The sequence below is a fragment of the Lampetra fluviatilis genome, chromosome 8, assembly GCF_964198595.1.
Source record: "Lampetra fluviatilis chromosome 8, kcLamFluv1.1, whole genome shotgun sequence".
NCBI classification, from domain to species: Eukaryota; Metazoa; Chordata; class Hyperoartia; order Petromyzontiformes; family Petromyzontidae; genus Lampetra; species Lampetra fluviatilis.
Window position 1 is genome coordinate 15,752,675 of NC_136282.1, and position 21,182 is coordinate 15,773,856.

Sequence of the window (21,182 nt, forward strand, 5' to 3'; positions counted from 1 at the left end):
GAGACGCTCGTCCCTTTTCATTCGCCCCCGCGGTCGAGCGGCACCATTCATTTAAATTGGGGGGGGGGGGGGGCGGTGTTAGACTTGCTGTGACGGATGAGTTGATTTTAAATTGCGTTGTGTGTGCGGTGGAGTGGTGGCACGCGCTGGGTCGGCGCGCCGCGCTTCAAACCCGCCGGTGACCCGAGTTTGAACCCTGGCCGCGGCTAACGCCAGTGGCGGGCGAAATCTGAACCGGTTCGTGGGTACCCTTCACCCCTTCACCGACCCGCATGGACCAGCAGGGTGAAGTATGGTCAAAACAACCCCCATGGCCCACGTGGCGTGGAGAGACCTTTATCCATCAGTGGATTGATGTAGGGCTATAAATTATTAGTATTATTACATGCTAATGTAGCATTTTGGCTGAAGAAGATGCTGCTCTGAAATGGTGATGAAAAACCAAGTGTGGGTTGGTGAAGGGGTGGAGTTATCTGGGATCGGTTCAGATATTTTTCACCATTGATGTTAGCCATGGCCAGAAATCTGAGGTCACTTGGTTCACACCGTAGTGCACTGACCACTGCTTCACCACCTCTCTGATCCTTTAATTCGCATAAATCGTCAGTGCCTCTTGCATCGCAAGATCCTGATAGGGGTGGTAGCTTGGAGAGGCCTTCATCCAGCAGTGGATTGATCATGGCTGCTGTTGACGATTTTTACAAGCGCACGTGCATGACAATTTATTTGAACTGACGTACGAACCGGTGCATCGTTGACGTCGCGGCCGTCCCGTGTGCGCGCGTGGGCATTGTGCGCGTGTGTGTGTGCGTGCATGTGTGTGTGCGTGCGCGTGTGTGTGTGCGCGTGCCTGCACCCCACAGCTCCGCGTCCCCCAAAGTCCCATACGTGCGCCTCGAGCGAATCAAGCACGAGCCCGGCACGGCGCTCGCCGAGAGGGGCTCGGCGTGCGGGGGGCAGCAGCAGCAGCAGCACCACCACCACCACCACGCGTTGGCATCGGCGACTCCCGCGACCGCTGCGCCCCCCGCGTCCGCCAACAGCGTGAGCGTGAAGCAGGAGGCGGCGCTCGGCGGGGGCGGCGCCGCCGGGAGCGCCTGTTGCGTGGTGAGAACGCGGAGCGTGCGGAAACCGCGGCCGCCGGCGCCGACGGCGAATGACGGGGAGCCCCCCCGGAGGCAGCGGTCTCGCTTGGCTCGCGGCTTCCGTCCCCCAGGATTTAAACGCTCGCTCGTGCACGCACGAGACTAACGGTTGTGGGGAGGGGGCGGTGTAAATAGAGGACGCCTTTGCACGGTCGTGGCCAACGGCACCGTTAATGAGGACGGGGCGGTGGAGGTGGTGCCACGCTGCCTCGTCCATGCCGGCGGTGCTTGCCGGGGAGAGTGGCGGCGGTGCGTACAGTGTGTGTGGCGAAGGCCGCCCAACACGTGCCGTCGATTTCCTCGCTTCCGTTCAAGTCCAGGCTCGAGCCCTACCGATTGCCTTGTTCTGCCTATAGTATAAGTGTGCACATGTGGTGGACATCTATGTATGTGTGTTGAACGTCTTTCGCACCGTACGTAGCCAACCATGATAACCGTGCTAATCGGACATGCCATTCAAAGGCTAACTGCTGCGGTAAACTCCCTCATGCTTGCTGGGTGGACAGAGGCGGGGGAGGGGTGAATTAGGAATCAAGCTTGGAGCATTTTTCCCAATGGCCGCTCCGGGAGATCGAATCGTGGCGGCGACCTCTGGGCTGAATGTCAAGTGGCGATCCACTACGCAGCTCCCTCTTTATGAATCCACGTTGTGTTGGATGAGGGTTCTTGATGCAATACATTTTGGATCTATGTGAATGGTGGATCTGTTACTCGTAAATTTTAGTCTCTATTTAAGTCTTTGGATCTTCATGAAAAGCCCTCGATCAAGACCTGTTATCCTCTGCATGTGATTGACGCTTTCAAATAAATATTCCCACTGTTTCTGTACAGTGCCTTGAGACTCGGTGGGGCTGTCCTGGGATAATTGGGCGACGTTACCCACATCTCAGAAACGTCGGTGCGATTTTCTGCTCAGAATGAGCATTGTGGCATTGGTGCTCATTCCCTGTTTATAGCCCTGAGCCGCAAGTAGCGGAAATTCCACGCTACTATGAAGGGGGTGATTCTATCCTTAGGACAACTGCAGTTGACTTCCCCCACGAAGTGATAATCATTTTGTCGAACCCCAACCATGGGCAGAGACAACCCCCAACCAGGATGTGACCTCGCAAGCCTGCGCTTGCGATCCGCTCGCTGTGCCGTTGGCTGTTGAGCGAATATGCGTGAACCCGGGGCAGTGTCAAGGGAAACGGTCGGCATGTCTCTCACTAGCACGGAGTCATCTCAGCTCCGTCCGGCTCGCTGACCTGGAAAGATATTTCGGGCACGTAGGTCGTGTGACAGGTAGCGTGACCACGACCTGCTCCAGTCGAGCAGCAACCCGGAAATTCGTACAGTGAGACGTTAAGCCCTGCTCATGAGGTGCTGCTGCTCAGGAATCTCTCAAAATACATTTTCCTTCCTTTTTTTTATTGGACCATTGTACGTCGTCTGGCGGTTATAAGAGAGAGGACATAAGTAAATATTGCTTTTATTGAAATAAAAACCTGTTTGGCTTATTTAAAATAGCCGCGCAGGTTGTATTTACGTACACATCTGAAATGCGCCCCCGTGTGCGCCGTGTGTGCGTGCACAGCTGAGCAGCCCCGACAGCATCCTCACCCCGCCGCTGTCCAACCCGAGCTGCGAGTCGCTGCCCATCCACGCCGTGCGCATCAAGGAGGAGCGGCTCGACGGCGCCGACTACGCGGCGAGCTCCACGCCGCACTGCGGCGCCGGGCACGGCCACTCCCCTCGCCGACACAGCCAGCCCGACTCCACCACCGGCCTGCCCGGACACCGCGGCGCCGAGGGCACCGGCCGGGGTGCCAGCGGCGCGGACAGCAGTTCGGCGTTGCGGAGAGGAGACGAGGGCGCGGGGAGCGACGGCGCCGCCGGTAGCGGCGGCGGGGACGATGCGGCGCAGGAGCCGGCGCCGGAGCAGATGGCCGAGGGTGCCGAGGGCGACTGCGCCGTGTGCGGTGCGGATGCCCCCGTGCTGGCCTGCGCGGAGTGCGGGGGGCGGTATCACCTGACCTGTCACGTGCCCGTCCTCTCCGAGCATCCTGGGTACGGCATGGAGTGGCAGGCACAGTCGCACGCGCACCCTCGGATGTAGCCGAACGTGCTAATCGGTGGTACGGGGGAAGGAAAAAAACTAAACACAAGAAGCAGTTCTAAAGAAATTAGTTTTCAACATGCACGTAATCTCACACCGACACCCGCACACACGCTTGGACACCATGTGCAGACATCTGCTGTTGAAATATGCGTGATATTTTTTCGTGTCGGCAGCCCGCTGCAGCCCGTGAGTGTGGTTGGTAAGTGTTTCTGTCCGTTGGCACTCTGCAGCCCAGATGTGTTTGTGCATTTCAGCTGTTTTTCTGCTAAATCAACAAACACTGTTCCCAGCTGAAGCAGCATTGTGAGGGTAACAAAAAACATACACACGGCCGGAAGCGGAGGATCGTTGGCGATTCGCGCACCATGACGTCCGATGTTGTCCCTGTGTCCAGCGGGGACTGGCGCTGTGGCCTGTGCCGCGGCCCGGACTGCGAGGAAGATGCGGCGGAGACGGCGCGGGATGGTGTGACAGCCGGCGAGCGGAGGGTGAGTGGCCGAGCCGCCCTCTAACTTCCTCACCTTCTCAAACGAGCCCCACAACTATTTTTAAAACTATTGTTCAACTTTTTTTACTTTACCAGGTAGCTCTTTTTCAGAAGCGATCTGGCCACAAATGGTAGCTTAATAAAGTGGCGTACTGTGTGTAAATTTATAGCAGCCAAATACACACGTTAATTCTAAATGTAGGGGAAAAAACCGGAAGAGCCGGACATAAATCCACGCGACCACGGGGAGAACATGCAAACTTCAAATATACAGGAATCCGGGTCAGGGTCAAACCCATGAACCCATGACCTCCTGTCTACCAGGCGAGGTAGTTAACATCTCGCCACAGCGGTACCCCAACTAGCGGTGACTCTCGCGCCTCAGCAAGAAGGGGCCTGGGTTTGATTCCCGACTCGGGTGCCTCTCTGTGCGTGGAGTCTAAATGTTCTCTCTCCCCTGTTTTGCATGGGTTTGCTCCGGGTTCTCCACTCTACTCCCATCGCTAAAAACAACAACACTGTGTGACTGGTATCGGAGAAAACATCGCAACGCTGAGAGATTAATCTAGATGTGAAGTTTTCGTGACTGCAGGGATCCACACTCTTTGGTTCTTTCGGCAAAGTCACGTAGGTATAAAATAAATTAAATCACGACGTTTCGATTGCAACACAAGCAATCATCACCTAATGATGATGATACGTGACTTTACCGAAAGAACCAAAGAGTATGCTGAGAGATTACTCTGCAAATTACTCGATCACACACAGCAGCAACATCGCCCCCCTACTGCGAAAACGTGGCAGGACTCACCTGAAAATAGCCTTGAGAGTCGGTGAGGCTTTCCTGGGTAAACGAGCAGAGTAATAATATAACAATAGTGGAGTGAAATGTCGCTGCACGTAGCCAACCGTGATGAACATCAGCACTAGGGAAATAAAGGTGGTCGGGCGTGGTGCTGGCCACCCACCATCTCATGTGCCGTTCTGGCCTTCATAGGTGCTCGCTGACAGCACTTGCCCCAACAGTCTGTTAAGGCTGTACGGAGGATCTTTGTCTGTGCGCAGTGTGTGTCTGTGCGTGTGTGCGGTGCTAATCACCCCTCCGCGTGGTGCGTAGCGCTGCGAGGTGCTGCTGCTGTCAGTGCTGTGCCGCATCACCAGCGAGCCCAGCGCTCCGCGCACCGGCGTCTCGGTGAGTTCACCCGCGGAGACCGATCGCTAACGACCCTCACCAGGCAACCCGGCCGGCTCGCCAGCGTCGCCCACCACAGGGCCCACGCCAGCGTCACAGCTGTTCAGTCCACCGATGTAGCCACCAGAAAGAGTCACGTAAACCACTGGGTGCTTCTAGATAGACAACACAACTGCTGCAGCGTGGGCTGGAGCAGTGGTGCATAGGTTCGCGGCACTCCCCTTTGAAATTAGTGACCCGAGTTCGATTCCTGGCCACGGCTAACTAACATCAGTGAACTGGTCCTGCGCTCGCTTTCACCAACCCGTGGTCACTCAGTCTGCGAGTCTCCTTTATTTGACCAGGAGATTAAATAAGCCCTTTCAGACACGACGTGAGAGCGACCCATGGTCGTGACGTATGATCAACCTAGCCCCAGGACTGACAGGGCAGCCTTCTCCCAGCAGTAGACGGACAGGGGGTGGTACATTTTAAACAGGAAGAAAATCCAGCGTGAGAAACCCATACCTGGAGGTGCTCCTGTGACTGTGAATCTCCACAATCGGGCCGCTTTGATCATTTATCCATCTTTCCCAGCAGCTCCCCTCCCCCTTCCCCCCAATCTGCACCGCGCAGCTTGGTGAAGTATGGGTTAAACAACCCTCGTCACCTTCATCCAGCAGTACATCATTTCGTACATTTTTTTCAGGACGGGTTTCTCCAAAGCATGTTAATGAATGAATAATATGTTTTCAAATTAAGAAAATACCACGATAACACACTGACAATCGCCCCCCCCCCTCCCCCCCGCAGGAAGCTGAAAAGCAAATGAATGGCACGGAAGCTGGTAGCGACGGAGGCGGCGGTGGCGACGGTGGCGACGCTCCGTTGCCGGGCTGGCTGGACGCGGTGAGGCTGCGACTCCAGCCCGACTCCGCGGAGCCGTACGGCAGCCCCGAGGAGTTTGTGTCGGCGCTGCGCTCGGGCCTGCGCTCACACCAGGACGTGAGTGTTCGCCTCGCTAGCGCCGCCTCGCGAGCCTCACGTGCGCCCGGCCCCCTCCTGCTCCGCGGCGCCGCACGGCCACGCTGGCGCGCTGCGCTCGTTGACTCGCACGTAGACCGAACGGCTCGTTAACCGAGGGATACCCTCATCTCAGCCACCATCGCTCGGTAACCAGTGCCGCTGGGTAACCGGTGCCGTGCACATCCAGGCCAACGTAGCTCGTTTACTCACGATGTCCCCAACCCAGCCTCTCAACATCTGCCGGTGCTGGTGTTTGCTGGTGCTCACAATACAATGCAATGTTCATTTTAATAGTGCCTGAATGTGAGCGCAACTCAGAATGCTGGAGAGAAACATTTATTTTATAGAGAAAGAAAGACAGGCAGTGAGTCATCATAGGCAGAGGGAAAAAGGAAGGTCCCTTGATCCTTGGGCAGGGAGACGACGGCATGGACTGCTGGAGGGAGATTTCTGCGCGGTTATGTGGAGAGCGTCTCGGTCCTAGGAAACGCGCCATCGACTCCACGTCGTTGCCTTCGCCATACAAAGAGCGCCGAGCCCCTGATAGTTTCCGCTGACACGGCAGACGCGTCGGCGAGACCGCGTCTCTGAAGAGCAGCGGCTCATTCACCCAGGGGGTGGCGCCTCTGCTTTTGTGTTCTCTCAGCGTCAGTCTCTTTTATGCCAGCGAGTGAGCTCCACTGTCAAAGGGGGGGGGGGGGGGGGTAGTGATTTGAGGCCACGGGTCACAGGCCGTGACACAGCAGCTAATCTGGCTTTGAGAGTCGTGGGATCGTTGCCTTGGCACCAAAACGTTCGCCGGTGGGAGGTGGCCGGGAGGCTCAAGAGGTCGTGACCGGTGCTGGGCCTCCCCGAGGTAGACCCAGCCTCAAGCGAGTACCTGGTGCAGTGTAGAAACATCGCCACTCGGGAGACAAAGGTGGCCGGGTGTGTCGTGCCTGCCTTTGTAGGTGCTTGTTCACAGCACTTGTCCCAACTGTCTGTCGCATCCACAGGGAACAGCGCCCCCTGGCGTCGGTCTCCCCGTGCGACTGCCGCTGCTTTAAGTCGTGGTCGTTAACTTAAGACTGTGTAACGGGCACGTTCAGCAACAGAAAGAGGAACACGTGCATTTGAAAACATTTGTAGGTTAAAGACTTTGGGAAACGTAAACTCAAAAGTGCGCATAGGCGCATGGAGACGCGCTTGCATGGGATTGCACAGACAGAAAGAAATGGAACACGTGGATTAGAGAACCTACGCAGGTTGTCAAGAAAAGTTAATGGGCTTGCGGAGGTTACATGATGGCGGGAGGATGAAACTCGCCCGAGATGACGACCACCGCGAAGAGATGGAGCGATGAAATTCGCTTCTATGTGGGCGCCAGACCGTGCGAGATGGTGACAGCTTGGAGACGGGCCTTCATCCGGCAGTGGATTTCTCGTGGCTAATAAGGATGTCCTCGCTTACCCACAGCACCGCGCGCTGGAGGCTCACGTCACGGACCGGCTTGGGGAGCTGTTCCCGGGGCCGAGCGAGACGCACGGCACGTGCGGCGCAGACTTGGCCGAGGACGCCGACGTGGACGCCGCAGCAGCGGAGGTGGCGGACGCTGCCGGCGTGTGTCCGGACGGGCTCGCGACCGTGGACACGGCAGAGGCGTGCGGGGACCCGAGCGCCGGGACGAGCGAAGACGCCGGGACGAGCGGCACGGCGGACGCGCGCGCGGACGGCGGAGGCGCGTGCGCCGACGTGGGCGCCGGCAGCGCGGACGTGGGCGGCGCGCTGGATGCGGACGCCGGCGCCGGAGCCGACGTGGTTGAGGGCGCCGGAGCCGACGTGGTTGAGGACGCCGAAGTGGAGGTGGAGACGGCGGAGGCCGCCGAGGACGTCTCGACGTCCGCGGGCGGCGACGGGGGCGGGGACAGCGACGCCGAATGCGGCGAACCGAAATCCAAGCGCGCCAGGCTGGATCCTGCCGAACCGAGCCCCTAGCGGCTGTCAGCCGCCGAGCGACATGACCCAACGAACCCCGGCGGGAAACCATCTCGCGGCCGCGGTTGACGATCGTCTCGAGAAGTGCGAGTGGCCGTGCGCGTCGCCGAACCCTGCGCTCGTCCCGTCGAGACCCAGTTTTTGGACGCGCGACTATTTTGGGAAAAACCAAGTGCCAAAGCGAGTGCTGCCGAGCGTTGCGGGAGCTGCACGGCGTGAATGTAGGGGGGGGGGGGGGGGCTTCCCCGGGAGTGGGGTGGGGGGGCCGCGGGACGCGGCAGCGGCGACTGCGGGGCCGCCACAGGAAGCATCCGCCGCGGCCTCCTGCCCACCCCGATCAAAGCGTACGAGCAGCGTGGAGGTTTGGCGAAGAGCGGCACCGTTCGTCACATTTAGCGCCCAACGCATGACCAAGTGTGTGTTTAGCCGTGCGATTGTTACAAGGTTTTTTGTAGTTGTATTCTTAATATTATTATCATCATTGTATTTATTTTATCACCATCTTGCTGCAGGGCTGGGTGGGAGTGTATTTATCTTGCCGTGCAGCTGGGGTAAGCGCGCCCACCGGCACGTCCTTGTTCCAAGAGGAGAGCGGCCGTGTCCCCCGACCAAGACGGGTTGTAACTTTTTTTATTTTTTCAGGGTTTTACCTGAAGTTCGCGACGTGAGCCAAGCGGGGGGCGGGGGGGGCCTCGTGGCCTCGTCTTCCCATGTACAGACTCGGACTCGATTCGGTCAAGCTTGCGGCTACTACACGTGCGCACGTGCCGGCCGTCCTCCGGTACGGCACCCCGCCATCACGACGTTCGGCAGAGAAATCACTTGGCTTCTCTTCGAATCACCTCGTCGCGCGTTCCCAACGGACCTGGAACTAATGAATCCCAACGAGAGCCAGCGCCCCGCTCGCCCGCCCGCCCACTCGCTTGCACGGCCGCCCACACACTCGCCCACCCCCGTACCTCCACCGCGGGGCTGCAGGTGAGAGAGACTTCTCTGAATGACGAAAGGATCCTTCATCTCCCGTGGCTCATCCTTCGTCGACCGTTGTTCCCCCGCCCCCCCCTGGCCTCGTCTTCATGCCCACGCACAAGCCCACGCACAAGCCCACGCACACACGGACTGGCGCGCGCAGGCGCAGGCTAGTTAAGCGTCCTCACGGCGCGCTCTCTGCGGCATCGTTGGCGGCTCGTGGTGTGACGCTGGCAGAGCGCGACGCGGAACGGTTCTACCGTAGTCGGTGGCTGCAGCAGGAGCTTGTTTCTGGTTTAAGCGTTGTTTTTAGTTGGGGGGGGGGGGGTAATTGAACTGCAAGACTGTGTTTGTGTCGATAACAAGAACCAAAACAAGGCTCGCCCAGTGACGTCCGTGTATTTTTCCTGATAATAGAGTTTTCCCCTTTTTTCTGGCAACAAAACAGGTGTTAAGATGTAAAAACACCAAACTGAAACGTTTTACAAGGAATCGTGTCTGCACAATGCTTGTTTTCAGAATTCAAACAAATAACACTGATAATATATGCATTGTCCTTGAAACTGATTGGTCCACACCAGAGGCAGCTTTCTTTTTAGCCTCGTCTCAAACGGTGTTAGACCAGAGAACGCCAAAGGGCGTGTAACGCCTTTTGGCGTCAGGTTTCAGTTCGGTGTTTTAACATCTTAACACCTGTTTTGTTTGCCAGAAAAAGGGGAAAAACCTATTATCATATTTTGTTACTGGCAAAGGAGGTCCCATGATGTTTTTCCTGTCAGAGATGGACCCCGGTGGTCATCGGCGATGGATCTGCTCTCAAATAACTTTTTCCACCGGTACAGCCGCGCCGTGCCGAGCCGGCCCAGCGCAGGAGGTGCCGGCCGGGTTCTTTCTCTCCAGCAGAACCCGAGGCGTGGACGCGGTCATTGTCCCCTCCCGGCCCCGAGAGAGATTGAAATGTCTGCCGAGGCTGAGCGTATCGCTTTGGTTCTGGCTCGGCGTGGCAGACTGCGAGTGGGAAACCAAGCGTAGCGCGAGAGCCCGGCGTCCAACAGGGTAACGATAGCAGCAGCCCCCTCGGCCGGGGCTTCCGGCACACCCCCAGGGTCTGCTGCGGTGGTCGTAAACGCTCACCGCGTCGTCATCGGCCGTGATCGATCCACTGATGGATGAATGCCCCCCCCCCCACAGGCTGTCACCATCTCTCACAATCATGCATCTAATAATCCACCCACGCACGAGCCGATTGCATCGCTCCGTCTCCTCGATGGACGTTTCTCGGACTTGTGGCATTAAATTTGAACGGACCGTGACGTGCGTGGATAATAATAATTCACTTCATCGCAAACGTCACGATAAACATTGTTGATTTTAATTCACAAGAGAGAATGTGCACTTTTGTGTTTGTCAACATTAAAAATCAACGTATTGCTATTAACATACCAGACCTTGCTATTAATGTACATCATCCTTCACGCGACATATTTTTCCGTTAAAACAAAAGTCGATTCCCACATTTACATCAAGGTATTGGGAGCACCGGGCCCCGTCCGGTGAGGCCGGCCACCAGCCGCCCGCGTCACTGTAACTCGACGCAGTCCGACCGGCGGAGCTGCCGCATCATGGAGAGGAAGTTGTCGGCGGAGTTGGGGACCGAGAGCTCCGGGTCTTCCCTGCCGGTGGCGGTCGCCAGAAGCATCTCGGAGTGGATGTGCGTCACCTGCACGCGGCGCGAGAGGGGTCGGGGTCCACGCGTCGAGTTTGCGCATCGCGCGTACCACCGTCTAACCCGTGCTGGTTTGAGAACGCCGCGTGCTGGTTTGAGAACGCGTGCAGGTGAGAGATAGGGAGGAACGCGTCGTTGCTGGACGGGACGATGGCCGGCGGTCGAGACTAATGACGGGAGTGGCAACCGGAGGATGGCGCGAGGAACGGGCCGTGGCATCGCGAGCTCGCGGGGAACAAGGGCCCTGCTTGGGGAAGCGTCCGTCCGGCGGTGGATAGATCAGGGCATGCTAGGAAGCGCTCACCTGCACGGTGATGGCCTTGTTGTGCGCGGCCTTCCCGTTGGGCCACTTGCTGCCGAGGCACAGCACGACGTCGCAGTCGGGGGGCGGCTGCCGCCGCGCGTCGGCGCCACCGTCATACCAGGCGCTCATCTCTGTGACGCACGCGGCACGGAACATCGGTCAATCGACGGTCGCCAGCGCGGCCATTAACACACAAACCTCATTCGTCAATAATATTCTTGCCCTAAAATGAAAAAATATATAAAATTGCTTGTAGGTGGCATTTCAGGCAATAACTCTTATTCATAACTTTCCTTCCAAAGTCCACCACGTTGACGATTGTGCTGGGGTCCTGTTGTGTGCGCTTGTGCACCACTGCCTAGGCAGCTTCGCGACGACGACGCCATCACAACGTGTTTGATGGTGACCCGGGCACTCGCTGCACAGTCCCCCGCGTGATCATTATTTCTGCTTCTCACCGTGTACATTTGCAGTCCACCTCCAAATTCCACAGCAGCCCCATACCGATCTGCGCATAGCGGTCGCCCCTCCGAGCACCGTCCACTCTCGTGATGAGATTGGGCGCGTACCCGGTGATGGGTCGCAGGTAATTCTTACGAAGGCGGCGGTGGTGGTGTTAAATGTAACCGCGTTAAAGTATCTAATGGCCTGGGAGACGGATTCCTGCCACAAAAATTACCAATTGCCTCCCAATTGGATCCGAGCGCTGTCCAACATTCGTTTTGAGTAGAAAGATGCTGAAAATGTAAATTGTGTCACCAGCTGGGAACGCCAGAGACCAGGGGGCATCAGTGCCAGTGGGAGACGACGATTGCTGTCTGATCCAAATCAAGTAGCTTGTGGTGTCATTTTCCAAGTTTTGCAAATGTAGATCCTGATGTCCGGCACACAATGGCCTACTCTTGCAAATGACGTCCTGGGAACTTTGACGGCTACCGTGAAGCAGACGGCGTGCATGGTATTACTTCGGTTATCGACCCCGCAGTTAGAACCAGTGCGACCACTGCATTCGAACCGCGAACCCCTGCAACATGCGGCAAATGCTCGTTGCAGCGTTAATCCGTCGCGTTCTGAAGTTAGAATTGTTTACAGGCGGAGTTCAGGCAGAACCGGTCAAATAGTGGTCGCGTCCGTCAGAATCCATTAAGAATTAATAAAACTGCGCGCTCCTTTGAGGCCCCCGGAGGCAAACTGCTCCCCACCTGCAGTTCAACTCTCCTGCATCTCCGCCACCACCCCCGCCCCAACCCCCCCTGATGGAGCCTCCTCCTCCACCCGATGGGCGTCCCAAGCGGGGAGAGCTCGGCGGACAGGGACATCCAAAGGGACGACAGGAGAACGACAAAGGTCCATTAATGGCGAGCGCGTCGTGGCGAGCGCGTCGTGGCGGCCGCGGCGCTCACGTACTCTGCAGGAAGTCCGCAAAGTCGTAGAGCAGCGTGCGAGCGCGCGTCCTCTTGTCGGCGCGCGTCAGCGCGTTGGCCCTCTCGCTCGCGTGCTGCCCGGGCCCCGAGTAGAAGACGCGGCAGCGGCAGAGGCGCGTGGCCTCCACCCCCTTCGGCGTGGCCTGCGGCGGGCAGAACGCACGGTCACGAGGGTCGGAGGGCAGGTTCCTGCACTCCCTCCCGTTAGCCCCAGGGTGACGGCGGTCGACAATTAGCGTTAACCATCACGTGCCCAGTCGGCACGAAAAGTGTAAAGCAAATGAAAATTGAAATGGAGGCTGCGCAAACCAACACAGCTGGGGGTGTGTGTCAGGTATGGCTTGTGCTTGGGGCTGGTTGGCTAGTTATTATGGTGAAGGGATTGTGATAGTGTTTAGTTAGTGTAAGTGTATGGCTGGCTAAATTATGGGCAGGTATATAGTGTGGTTAGTGTGACTGGCTGAGTCGTGGGGCCCGTGCAATTGGCTGGTATTGTCAGGCCCAGTGCGGCGAGGCTTTGGGGTTGGGCTCGTGGCCAACGTCCCACTTGCCCAAGCACTCACCTCCAGCAGCAGCCCATTGCCCATGATGGAGATTCTCTCCGCGACCTCCTGCCTTTTGATCTCCTCCAGCTGCGGGGGTGGCGCGGGCAGGCGCAGGACGCGAGGCTCCGGCATGCCGGGCAGGCTGTACCTGGCCACCTCGCTGGGCTCCCACTCCTCGTTGCAGACGAGGCAGCCCACCGGCACCCCGGCGGCGGCGGCCACCTCCGTCACCAGCACGACGTGGCCGAAGTAGCTGATGCTCACCTTGAGCCGGTGCACTGGCGGGCAAAATGGAACCCCCACCCCGTGGGAGAAACGCAAATTTACAACCGGGCGCGGGGGTGGAAATGATTTACATGGACTGCTGCAGCAGATGACGAGTGTTCACCAGGCATATGCGAACCGCCGATTTGCAATATTTGAATCATCTCCCTCCTAACGCGCGGATTTGTGTTTGGGTCCGAGCATGTTTGGCGTGCGCATGCGCAGTCGTGAGGCCAGGTACGAGCAGACGCATGCACAGAGGCGCGTCTGCGTGTGCGCACCTGTGCGCGTCCCGTGCTCGCGTACACTTCACACGGTACACCTCGTGCGCGTACACGGTGTGCCTCGTACCGTGCACGCGTACACCTCGCACGGTACGTGCGTCTGCAGCTATGTGCGGGCAGAGGCATGCAGGCAGAGGCATGCGCACACGGCACGCGCAGATGTGCACGCAGCTACTTACCCAACTCCTCCATCACCGCTGGTGCCACTGCCGCCCCCTGGAAGGATCCCACGCTCTCCATGGACACGTTGGAGTCGTGCACGCAGGGCTGGACGGCCCCGCCTTGGTAGAACTCGCCCGGCGCCGGGAGGTGGTGGTGGTGGTGGTGAGGAAGGGCGATGCGTAGGTCCAGATGATAGGCCACCTCTTCCTGGGTGCCCGGCGCCAGGCAGACCTCGGGGCCACGGAAGGTCCCTGTCGTCTCCAGGGGCGGGCACAGCACGGGGTCTTCTCCCATGCCGCGCGCCAGCAGAGTCGCACAGTGAGGCTCAATATTCATCTGGCCAAACGAGTTTTGGAGATGTGACTGTGGGAGGAGAACAGGTTAGGCTCCACGAGCCCTTTTGCGTATCAACCACGCTTCACCAGGAATTACAATATCCACGCGTCCTCGTTTACTTATTAACCACTGCTCACTCGTCGAGGGTCAGCAAGTCACATGACCGCAAACGCATCGACAATTAAAGCGATTACTTTCAAACATTGTCGTAGGCCCCATCATGAGGAAGTGTTGCATTGTCAACTGCACCTCTTACCAAGAATCCCACCGATAAACGCGTACGAACACTCATTATTTGGCTCAATACATCTTAGTATATAGAGGACTGCAGAGCTCATGAAACAAAACCGCGTTATGAATACTGTGTTGGCATTTTGGAGCAATGCACGAAGGAAAAAAAACTGAATTTTTTTCCTTCGGTGAAAACAAATAAACAATCGCTGCAACTCCCAAACCTTGTTCGGTCGCTTTCTGCAGCTGCTGCCGCCTCTAGAACGAGGTGGTTAACGACCACTGGGCAAGAGGACCAATCATTTACATTCACGCTATCCTGCCCACCACCACTCTCCCTGGCCATCTCACTCACCATCATCTCACTCGCCATCTCACTCACCATCTCGCGCACCATCATCTCACGCACCATCTCACGCACCATCTCACGCACCATCTCACGCACCATCTCACCATCTCACTCAACATTCTCACTCACCATCTCACTCAACATTCTCACTCACCATCTCACTTGCCCGGAACTCCGGCACTTGAGAGACCTCTGCTGTTCTCTCTGCAACAGTGAGACAAAAAACGGAGGAAGCGTTAAAGAGAGGTGGTGGCAATTCCATCCGTGTTCTCAGTGACCAGGAAGAGGGCCTGTCCAGACGAAGCCCCCCCTAGACATAAGGCAATGATGGCTAAACTACCCCCAAGATCCCGAACAAAGACGAAACCGATATACAGTTGTCTCTTTTATGCTGCCGCTGTCTAAAATAAGATTGCCACAAGTCAACTCTTGCTAGTCGACTCCAGCAGACTGCTGTCTGCGTTATACAGGCAGCATGCAAGGCATGATGGAAGGACACATCTATCAGTCGGAACTATGCGTTCCGCAGTCCAGGATGACGTGCGTGTGTGCAACTACTGATGAGCTTGACCTGTAGGCCGTGAGAATTGTTTTTCAACTTGCTGGCGAGTCGGAGAGACATTGTGGCCTTTAGACCCTTCAGCACAAGGTGCTGGAGGGCAACAACAAAATCTGTCCAGACCATTTGGTGGCCAAACCCAATTTTTTTTTTATCTTCGACGACATAGGGGAGAGTGGGAGAGGTCAGGGGTGGTGGTGGGTGGTGGGGTTGGGGGGGGGGTTCAGTAGCGTATTCAGCGCCGGTTAACGAGAGGCCAGCCCCGACTCACGGTTGTGCGAGCAGCCCGTCGTGCGGGGAAACAGGCGGTAGACGCGGAACAGCTCGGGCGGGCTGAGCTTGGCGCCGTCCGTCTCGCACTCCAGCATCTTCTCGAGCGCGCAGCGCAGCGACTGGCGCCAGTCGGACGGCTTCGACGAGTCCACGCGGCCCTTCATGGTCGCGTAGGCCTGCGCCCAGCGGAAGGAGCGCGAGCACCACGTCAGCGCCTCGCTCGCCCGCACGCTCACCAACACCGCACGCTCACCAACACCGCACGCTCACCAACACCGCACGCTCACCAACACCGCACGCTCACCAACACCGCACGCTCACCAACACTGCACGTCACCAACACCGCACGCTCACCAATACCGCACGCTCACCAACACCGCACGCTCACCAACACTGCACGCTCACCAACACCGCACGCTCACCAACACCGCACGCTCACCAACACTGCACGCTCACCAACACTGCACGTCACCAACACCGCACGCTCACCAATACCGCACGCTCACCAACACCGCACGCTCACCAACACTGCACGCTCACCAACACTGCACGCTCACCAACACTGCACGCTCACCAACACTGCACGCTCACCAACACCGCACGCTCACCAACACTGCACGTCACCAACACCGCACGCTCACCAACACCGCACGCTCACCAACACTGCACGCTCACCAACACCGCACGCTCACCAATACCGCACGCTCACCAACACCGCACGCTCACCAACACCGCACGCTCACCAACACTGCACGTCACCAACACCGCACGCTCACCAACACCGCACGCTCACCAACACTGCACGCTCACCAACACCGCACGCTCACCAACACCGCACGCTCACCAACACCGCACGCTCACCAACACCGCACGTCACCAACACTGCACGTCACCAACACCGCACGCTCACCAACACCGCACGTCACCAACACCGCACGCTCACCAACACCGCACGCTCACCAACACCGCACGCTCACCAACACCGCACGTCACCAACACCGCACGCTCACCAACACCGCACGCTCACCAACACTGCACGCTCACCAACACCGCACGCTCACCAACACCGCACGTCACCAACACCGCACGCTCACCAACACCGCACGTCACCAACACCGCACGCTCACCAACACCGCACGTCACCAACACCGCACGCTCACCAACACCGCACGCTCACCAACACCGCACGCTCACCAACACCGCACGCTCACCAACACCGCACGCTCACCAACACTGCACGCTCACCAACACCGCACGCTCACCAACACCGCACGCTCACCAACACCGCACGCTCACCAACATCACTCACCAACACCGCACGTCACCAACACCGCACGCTCACCAACACTGCACGCTCACCAACACTGCACGCTCACCAACACCGCACGCTCACCAACATCACTCACCAACACCGCACGTCACCAACACCGCACGCTCACCAACACCGCACGCTCACCAACACCGCACGCTCACCAACACCGCACGCTCACCAACACCGCACGCTCACCAACACCGCACGCTCACCAACATCACTCACCAACACCGCACGTCACCAACACCGCACGCTCACCAACACTGCACGCTCACCAACACTGCACGCTCACCAACACTGCACGCTCACCAACACTGCACGCTCACCAACACTGCACGCTCACCAACACCGCACGCTCACCAACACCGCACGCTCACCAACACTGCACGCTCACCAACACCGCACGCTCACCAACACTGCACGCTCACCAACACTGCACGCTCACCAACACCGCACGCTCACCAACACCGCACGCTCACCAACACTGCACGCTCACCAACACTGCACGCTCACCAACACTGCACGCTCACCAACACTGCACGCTCACCAACACTGCACGCTCACCAACACCGCACGCTCACCAACACCGCACGCTCACCAACACTGCACGCTCACCAACACCGCACGCTCACCAACACCGCACGCTCACCAACACCGCACGCTCACCAACACTGCACGCTCACCAACACCGCACGCTCACCAACACCGCACGCTCACCAACACTGCACGCTCACCAACACCGCACGCTCACCAACACCGCACGCTCACCAACACTGCACGCTCACCAACACCGCACGCTCACCAACACCGCACGCTCACCAACACCGCACGCTCACCAACATCACTCACCAACACCGCACGTCACCAACACCGCTCACCAACACCGCACGCTCACCAACACCGCTCACCAACACCGCACGCTCACCAACACTGCACGCTCACCAACACTGCACGCTCACCAACACCGCTCACCAACATCACTCACCAACACCGCACGCTCACCAACACTGCACGGCTCGCTCGCACTCCGCGGCTCACTGGCACAAATAGATCTCAGTGCCACACAGCACGCACTCTCATGTTCTTTCACGCCGTCACCCGCACACACCACCTCCCAACAGGTCGCTATGCCGCAGTCATTATCAGCAGAGGGCAGTGTAGAAAAGCCCATTGTTCTATCAACCAGCACTAACCAATGTGAAATCTGGTCAAACGCCACGTGTGGGACTCACTGGCAAATCACCCGGAATGTGGCCGTTGGTGAGATGTCGATCCCTACTCTTAGGTTTTTTCGGTAAAGTCACGTAGGTAAAAAATATAAGTAAATAATAAAATAATAGAGCTAATTATAGAAATAAAATAATAAATCACGACGTTTTGAAGGCAACACACGTCTCCGTCATCAGGTGGGACCGTCACAGCTAAATTTACTGTATTTACCCACGTGACTTTACCGAAAAAACCTAAGAGTATGAATCCTTGCAGTCACGAAAGCTTCACATCTAGAATGTCGATCCCTGCCCCGCTCCCAGGCCGGGCGCCCGAGTCCCCGTGGCGCCTGGTGCCCACTCCCGAGTGGGGGGCTCGGCGTGGGCAGCAGCGGCAGCCGGGGGGTGGACGGGGTGGGAGTGGGGGCAGCTCACCCGGAAGATGGAGTCGGTGTCCCGAGAGAGACGCTTCTTGGCGCTGTCCCAGGGGATGCGCACGGCGGAGCGGGAGTCGTCCTCCCACGCGACGCCGTAGAGCCCCGCGTCGGCCAGGTTGCCCAGCCAGTCCCGCAGGAGCGTGTGGCCCTTGCCGGGCATGGCCTAGGGTGCGGGGATGCGGGACACGGACAATTACCGAGGGCGGTGACCGTGCACGGACGAGGAGGTGGACCGGCGCCACGGGATGTCGCGCGCGATGGTCGGCCGTCACCCAGGAGATAATCACGGACGATGTCAACCATCACCCAGACGATGTCAACCATCACCCAGACGATGTCAACCATCACACAGACGATGTCAACCATCACCCAGACGATGTCAACCATCACACAGACGATGTCAACCATCACCCAGACGATGTCAACCATCACACAGACGATGTCAACCATCACCCAGACGATGTCAACCATCACCCAGACGATGTCAACCATCACCCAGACTATGTCAACCATCACCCAGACTATGTCAACCATCACACAGACGATGTCAACCATCACACAGACGATGTCAACCATCACACAGGAGATGTCAACCATCACACAGGAGATGCAACGTCACCCAGAATATCACGCGTGGTGTTGTACATCGCACAGGACATGAACCGTGACCCCCAGATATCAAGTGTGATGTTAGCAATCACGCAGGAGATCAGCCGTCCCAGGAATCACCAAACACCAGGAGGCCGGTGGCTGCCCGCATTGCTTGAGACACCAACCACCAACCCAGGGCATTACACATCGCCTGTGACGTCGCCTTCTTCAGCCGCCACATCACTCATCACGTCGCCTCTGACATCACAGGCATGGCCCACGATATCGATCATCACGAGCCATGATCAGTCCACTGTTGGATGAGGGCCTCCCCAAGTCGCCGCCGCCGCCACATCTCACGGTCTGAGTTGCCACCATCGGAGGTGCGGGAGCGGGCGCACTGCACTTGACGTGGTGGACCCTGCGGCCACGGCGCCGTTGCAGGCCACGGCTGCCACCAGTGGCGATGTCCAACACGGCCCTGAGTAGCGTGCCAGATTCGGTGTGCGAGTTTGTATCCATCAACACTGGGGAGGCAAAGCCCCTCCAGCCTTAATAGGCGCTCGCTAACAGCAGTCTGTGTGCGTCCCGTGTCTCTGAAGCTGTCCGATGTGAAGTCGCCCAGGTGTCGAGTCGAGCCTGGCGCCCACAGCTCCAACTCGACCGGCACAGCCCCCCACACTGCAGATACGACGATGTCACAAGCCACGGGGTGGATCAGCTGGTACACGCGGGGTGGATCACGTGTGGTGGATCAGCTGGTACACGCGGGGTGGATCACGTGGGGTGGATCAGCTGGTACACGCGGGGTGGATCACGCGGGGTGGATCAGCTGGTACACGCGGAGTGGATCACGTGGGTGGATCATCTGGTACTCAAGGGGTCGATCAGCTGATACGGGGTTAAACACGCGGGGTGGATCAGTTGGCACTCACGGGGTGGATCACACGCGAGATGCTGGATCACGGGCGAGGTGGTGGATCACGGGCGAGGTGGTGGATCACGGGCGAGGTGGTGGATCACGGGCGAGGTGGTGGATCACGGGCGAGGTGGTGGATCACGCGCGAGGTGGATCACTCTCCACGCCTGAGCAGAAACCTCCACCCGGAAACGCGGACGTAGCGAGAAATGACGTCACCGCCCACGCAGCTTCTCATTCGTCAACGCGACACCTGGGCGACTCCGCGTACATCGCAGGCGCGTGCTCTGGTGTCACGTGACACGTGTGTCACGTGACACGCGTGCGAGAGACGAATGTCGGCTATGCTCTTGATGGAAGCGATCAGTTTGCTCGCTACATTAAAGCTGTTGGTGAATCACGAGAGCGCGCATCATCTCCTCTCTCACGCCACCCGGCCGACTCCGTGCTCCACCCCGCCACACGCCTCGACCCCCCCCCGCCACACGCCTCGACCCCCCCGCGCCACACTCCTTGACCCCCCCGCGCCACACTCCTTGACCCCCCCCGCGCCGTTCGCCACGGGGAATTTCCGCCCAGGGGCACGGCGCCGCGGTGGCTATGAGATGTTGACTACCTCGCGGGGCATGCAGGAGCCCGTGGGTTCGATCCCGACCCTGACGATGCCTGCTGCTGCTGCTGCATATTTGGAGTTTGCGTCTCTCTCTCTCCCCGTGGTCGCGTGAATTCCTCTCCGGCTTTCCCCCCGTCACAATAAAAATCAATCGCAGGAAGAAACTACGAATTTGGTCATTTTAAAGAAACCTCAACATTCCAAGAGCGGCCAAAGCAGTCGCTTAAAGAGCCGCACGCGACTCCCTAGGCTGCGCTGAGCCCCGGGTTTGGAGCAGCTGCAGACTATTTGGCTGCTCGAACCGCCCACGTGATGATGATGATGAGCCAGTTCGTTGAGCTATCGTTTGTGGCCAGGTCGCTTCTGAAAAAGAGCTACACAGCTCAGTGAGGCCTTACCTGGTCTGATAAAAAAAAACCTATAAGATAGTGGAGTTGTTTTGAGCATGGCGAATGTGTTATCTATGAAGGTCGCTCACCTGTCGTTCTTGGAGGATCTCTGGCGAGCCGAGATGTTCAGTGAGGAATTGCGTCCAGTTACAACGAGCCGAGCTCGTGGTGGTGATCGTGGTGGTGATGGTAGTGGTGGTGTTGATGATGGTAGTGGTGGTGATGATGATGATGGTAGTGGTGGTGATGGTGGTGGTGATGGTGGTGGTGATGGTAGTGGTGGTGACTCTCACACGCGTGCCGGGAAGCTTTTAAGCTGTCTTCGAAAGATCCTGCTCCTCCTCCTCCTCCTTCACGGTCAATCACGCGAGGCCAGCGAACAC

At 58.1% G+C, this 21,182-nt stretch overlaps 2 protein-coding genes across 2 annotated transcripts in view; one reads left to right on the forward strand and one right to left on the reverse strand.

Moving 5' to 3' along the window:
* LOC144933951 (uncharacterized) overlaps positions 1–8,132 on the forward strand; it is a 46,672-nt gene extending 38,540 nt beyond the window's left edge. Inside the window, exons 14-19 of the mRNA XM_078859301.1 lie at positions 864–1,107; positions 2,722–3,194; positions 3,641–3,734; positions 4,851–4,925; positions 5,718–5,909; positions 7,386–8,132. Of these exons, the coding sequence (XP_078715427.1) occupies positions 864–1,107; positions 2,722–3,194; positions 3,641–3,734; positions 4,851–4,925; positions 5,718–5,909; positions 7,386–7,904 (1,597 nt within the window). The 3' untranslated portion in view covers positions 7,905–8,132. The remainder of the gene's footprint in view (positions 1–863; positions 1,108–2,721; positions 3,195–3,640; positions 3,735–4,850; positions 4,926–5,717; positions 5,910–7,385) is intronic.
* Positions 8,133–10,361: 2,229 nt separating this feature from the next.
* On the reverse strand, positions 10,362–20,008 carry LOC144933952 (interferon regulatory factor 5-like). The gene is made up of 9 exons (XM_078859302.1): positions 19,814–20,008; positions 18,286–18,450; positions 15,329–15,506; positions 14,653–14,702; positions 13,600–13,945; positions 12,891–13,150; positions 12,311–12,470; positions 10,904–11,034; positions 10,362–10,593 (listed from the first exon to the last, which is right to left on the reverse strand). Exons 2-9 carry the CDS (start codon positions 18,445–18,447, stop codon positions 10,453–10,455), a joined length of 1,428 nt encoding a protein of 475 aa, XP_078715428.1. The 5' UTR covers positions 18,448–18,450; positions 19,814–20,008; the 3' UTR covers positions 10,362–10,452.
* Positions 20,009–21,182: the final 1,174 nt, after the last annotated feature.

Bases quoted from the DNA above. Each gene is read 5' to 3' on its own strand.
- LOC144933952 (XM_078859302.1), bottom strand. From the start codon at position 18,447: ATGCCCGGCAAGGGCCACACGCTCCTGCGGGACTGGCTGGGCAACCTG. The intron at 13,946-14,652 runs GTGAGTGAGAAT...CTCCTCCCACAG, and splicing joins AGTTCCGGGCAAGTGAGATG to TCACATCTCCAAAACTCGTT. The intron at 12,471-12,890 runs GTGAGTGCTTGG...TGCCCGCCGCAG, and splicing joins GCAATGGGCTGCTGCTGGAG to GCCACGCCGAAGGGGGTGGA.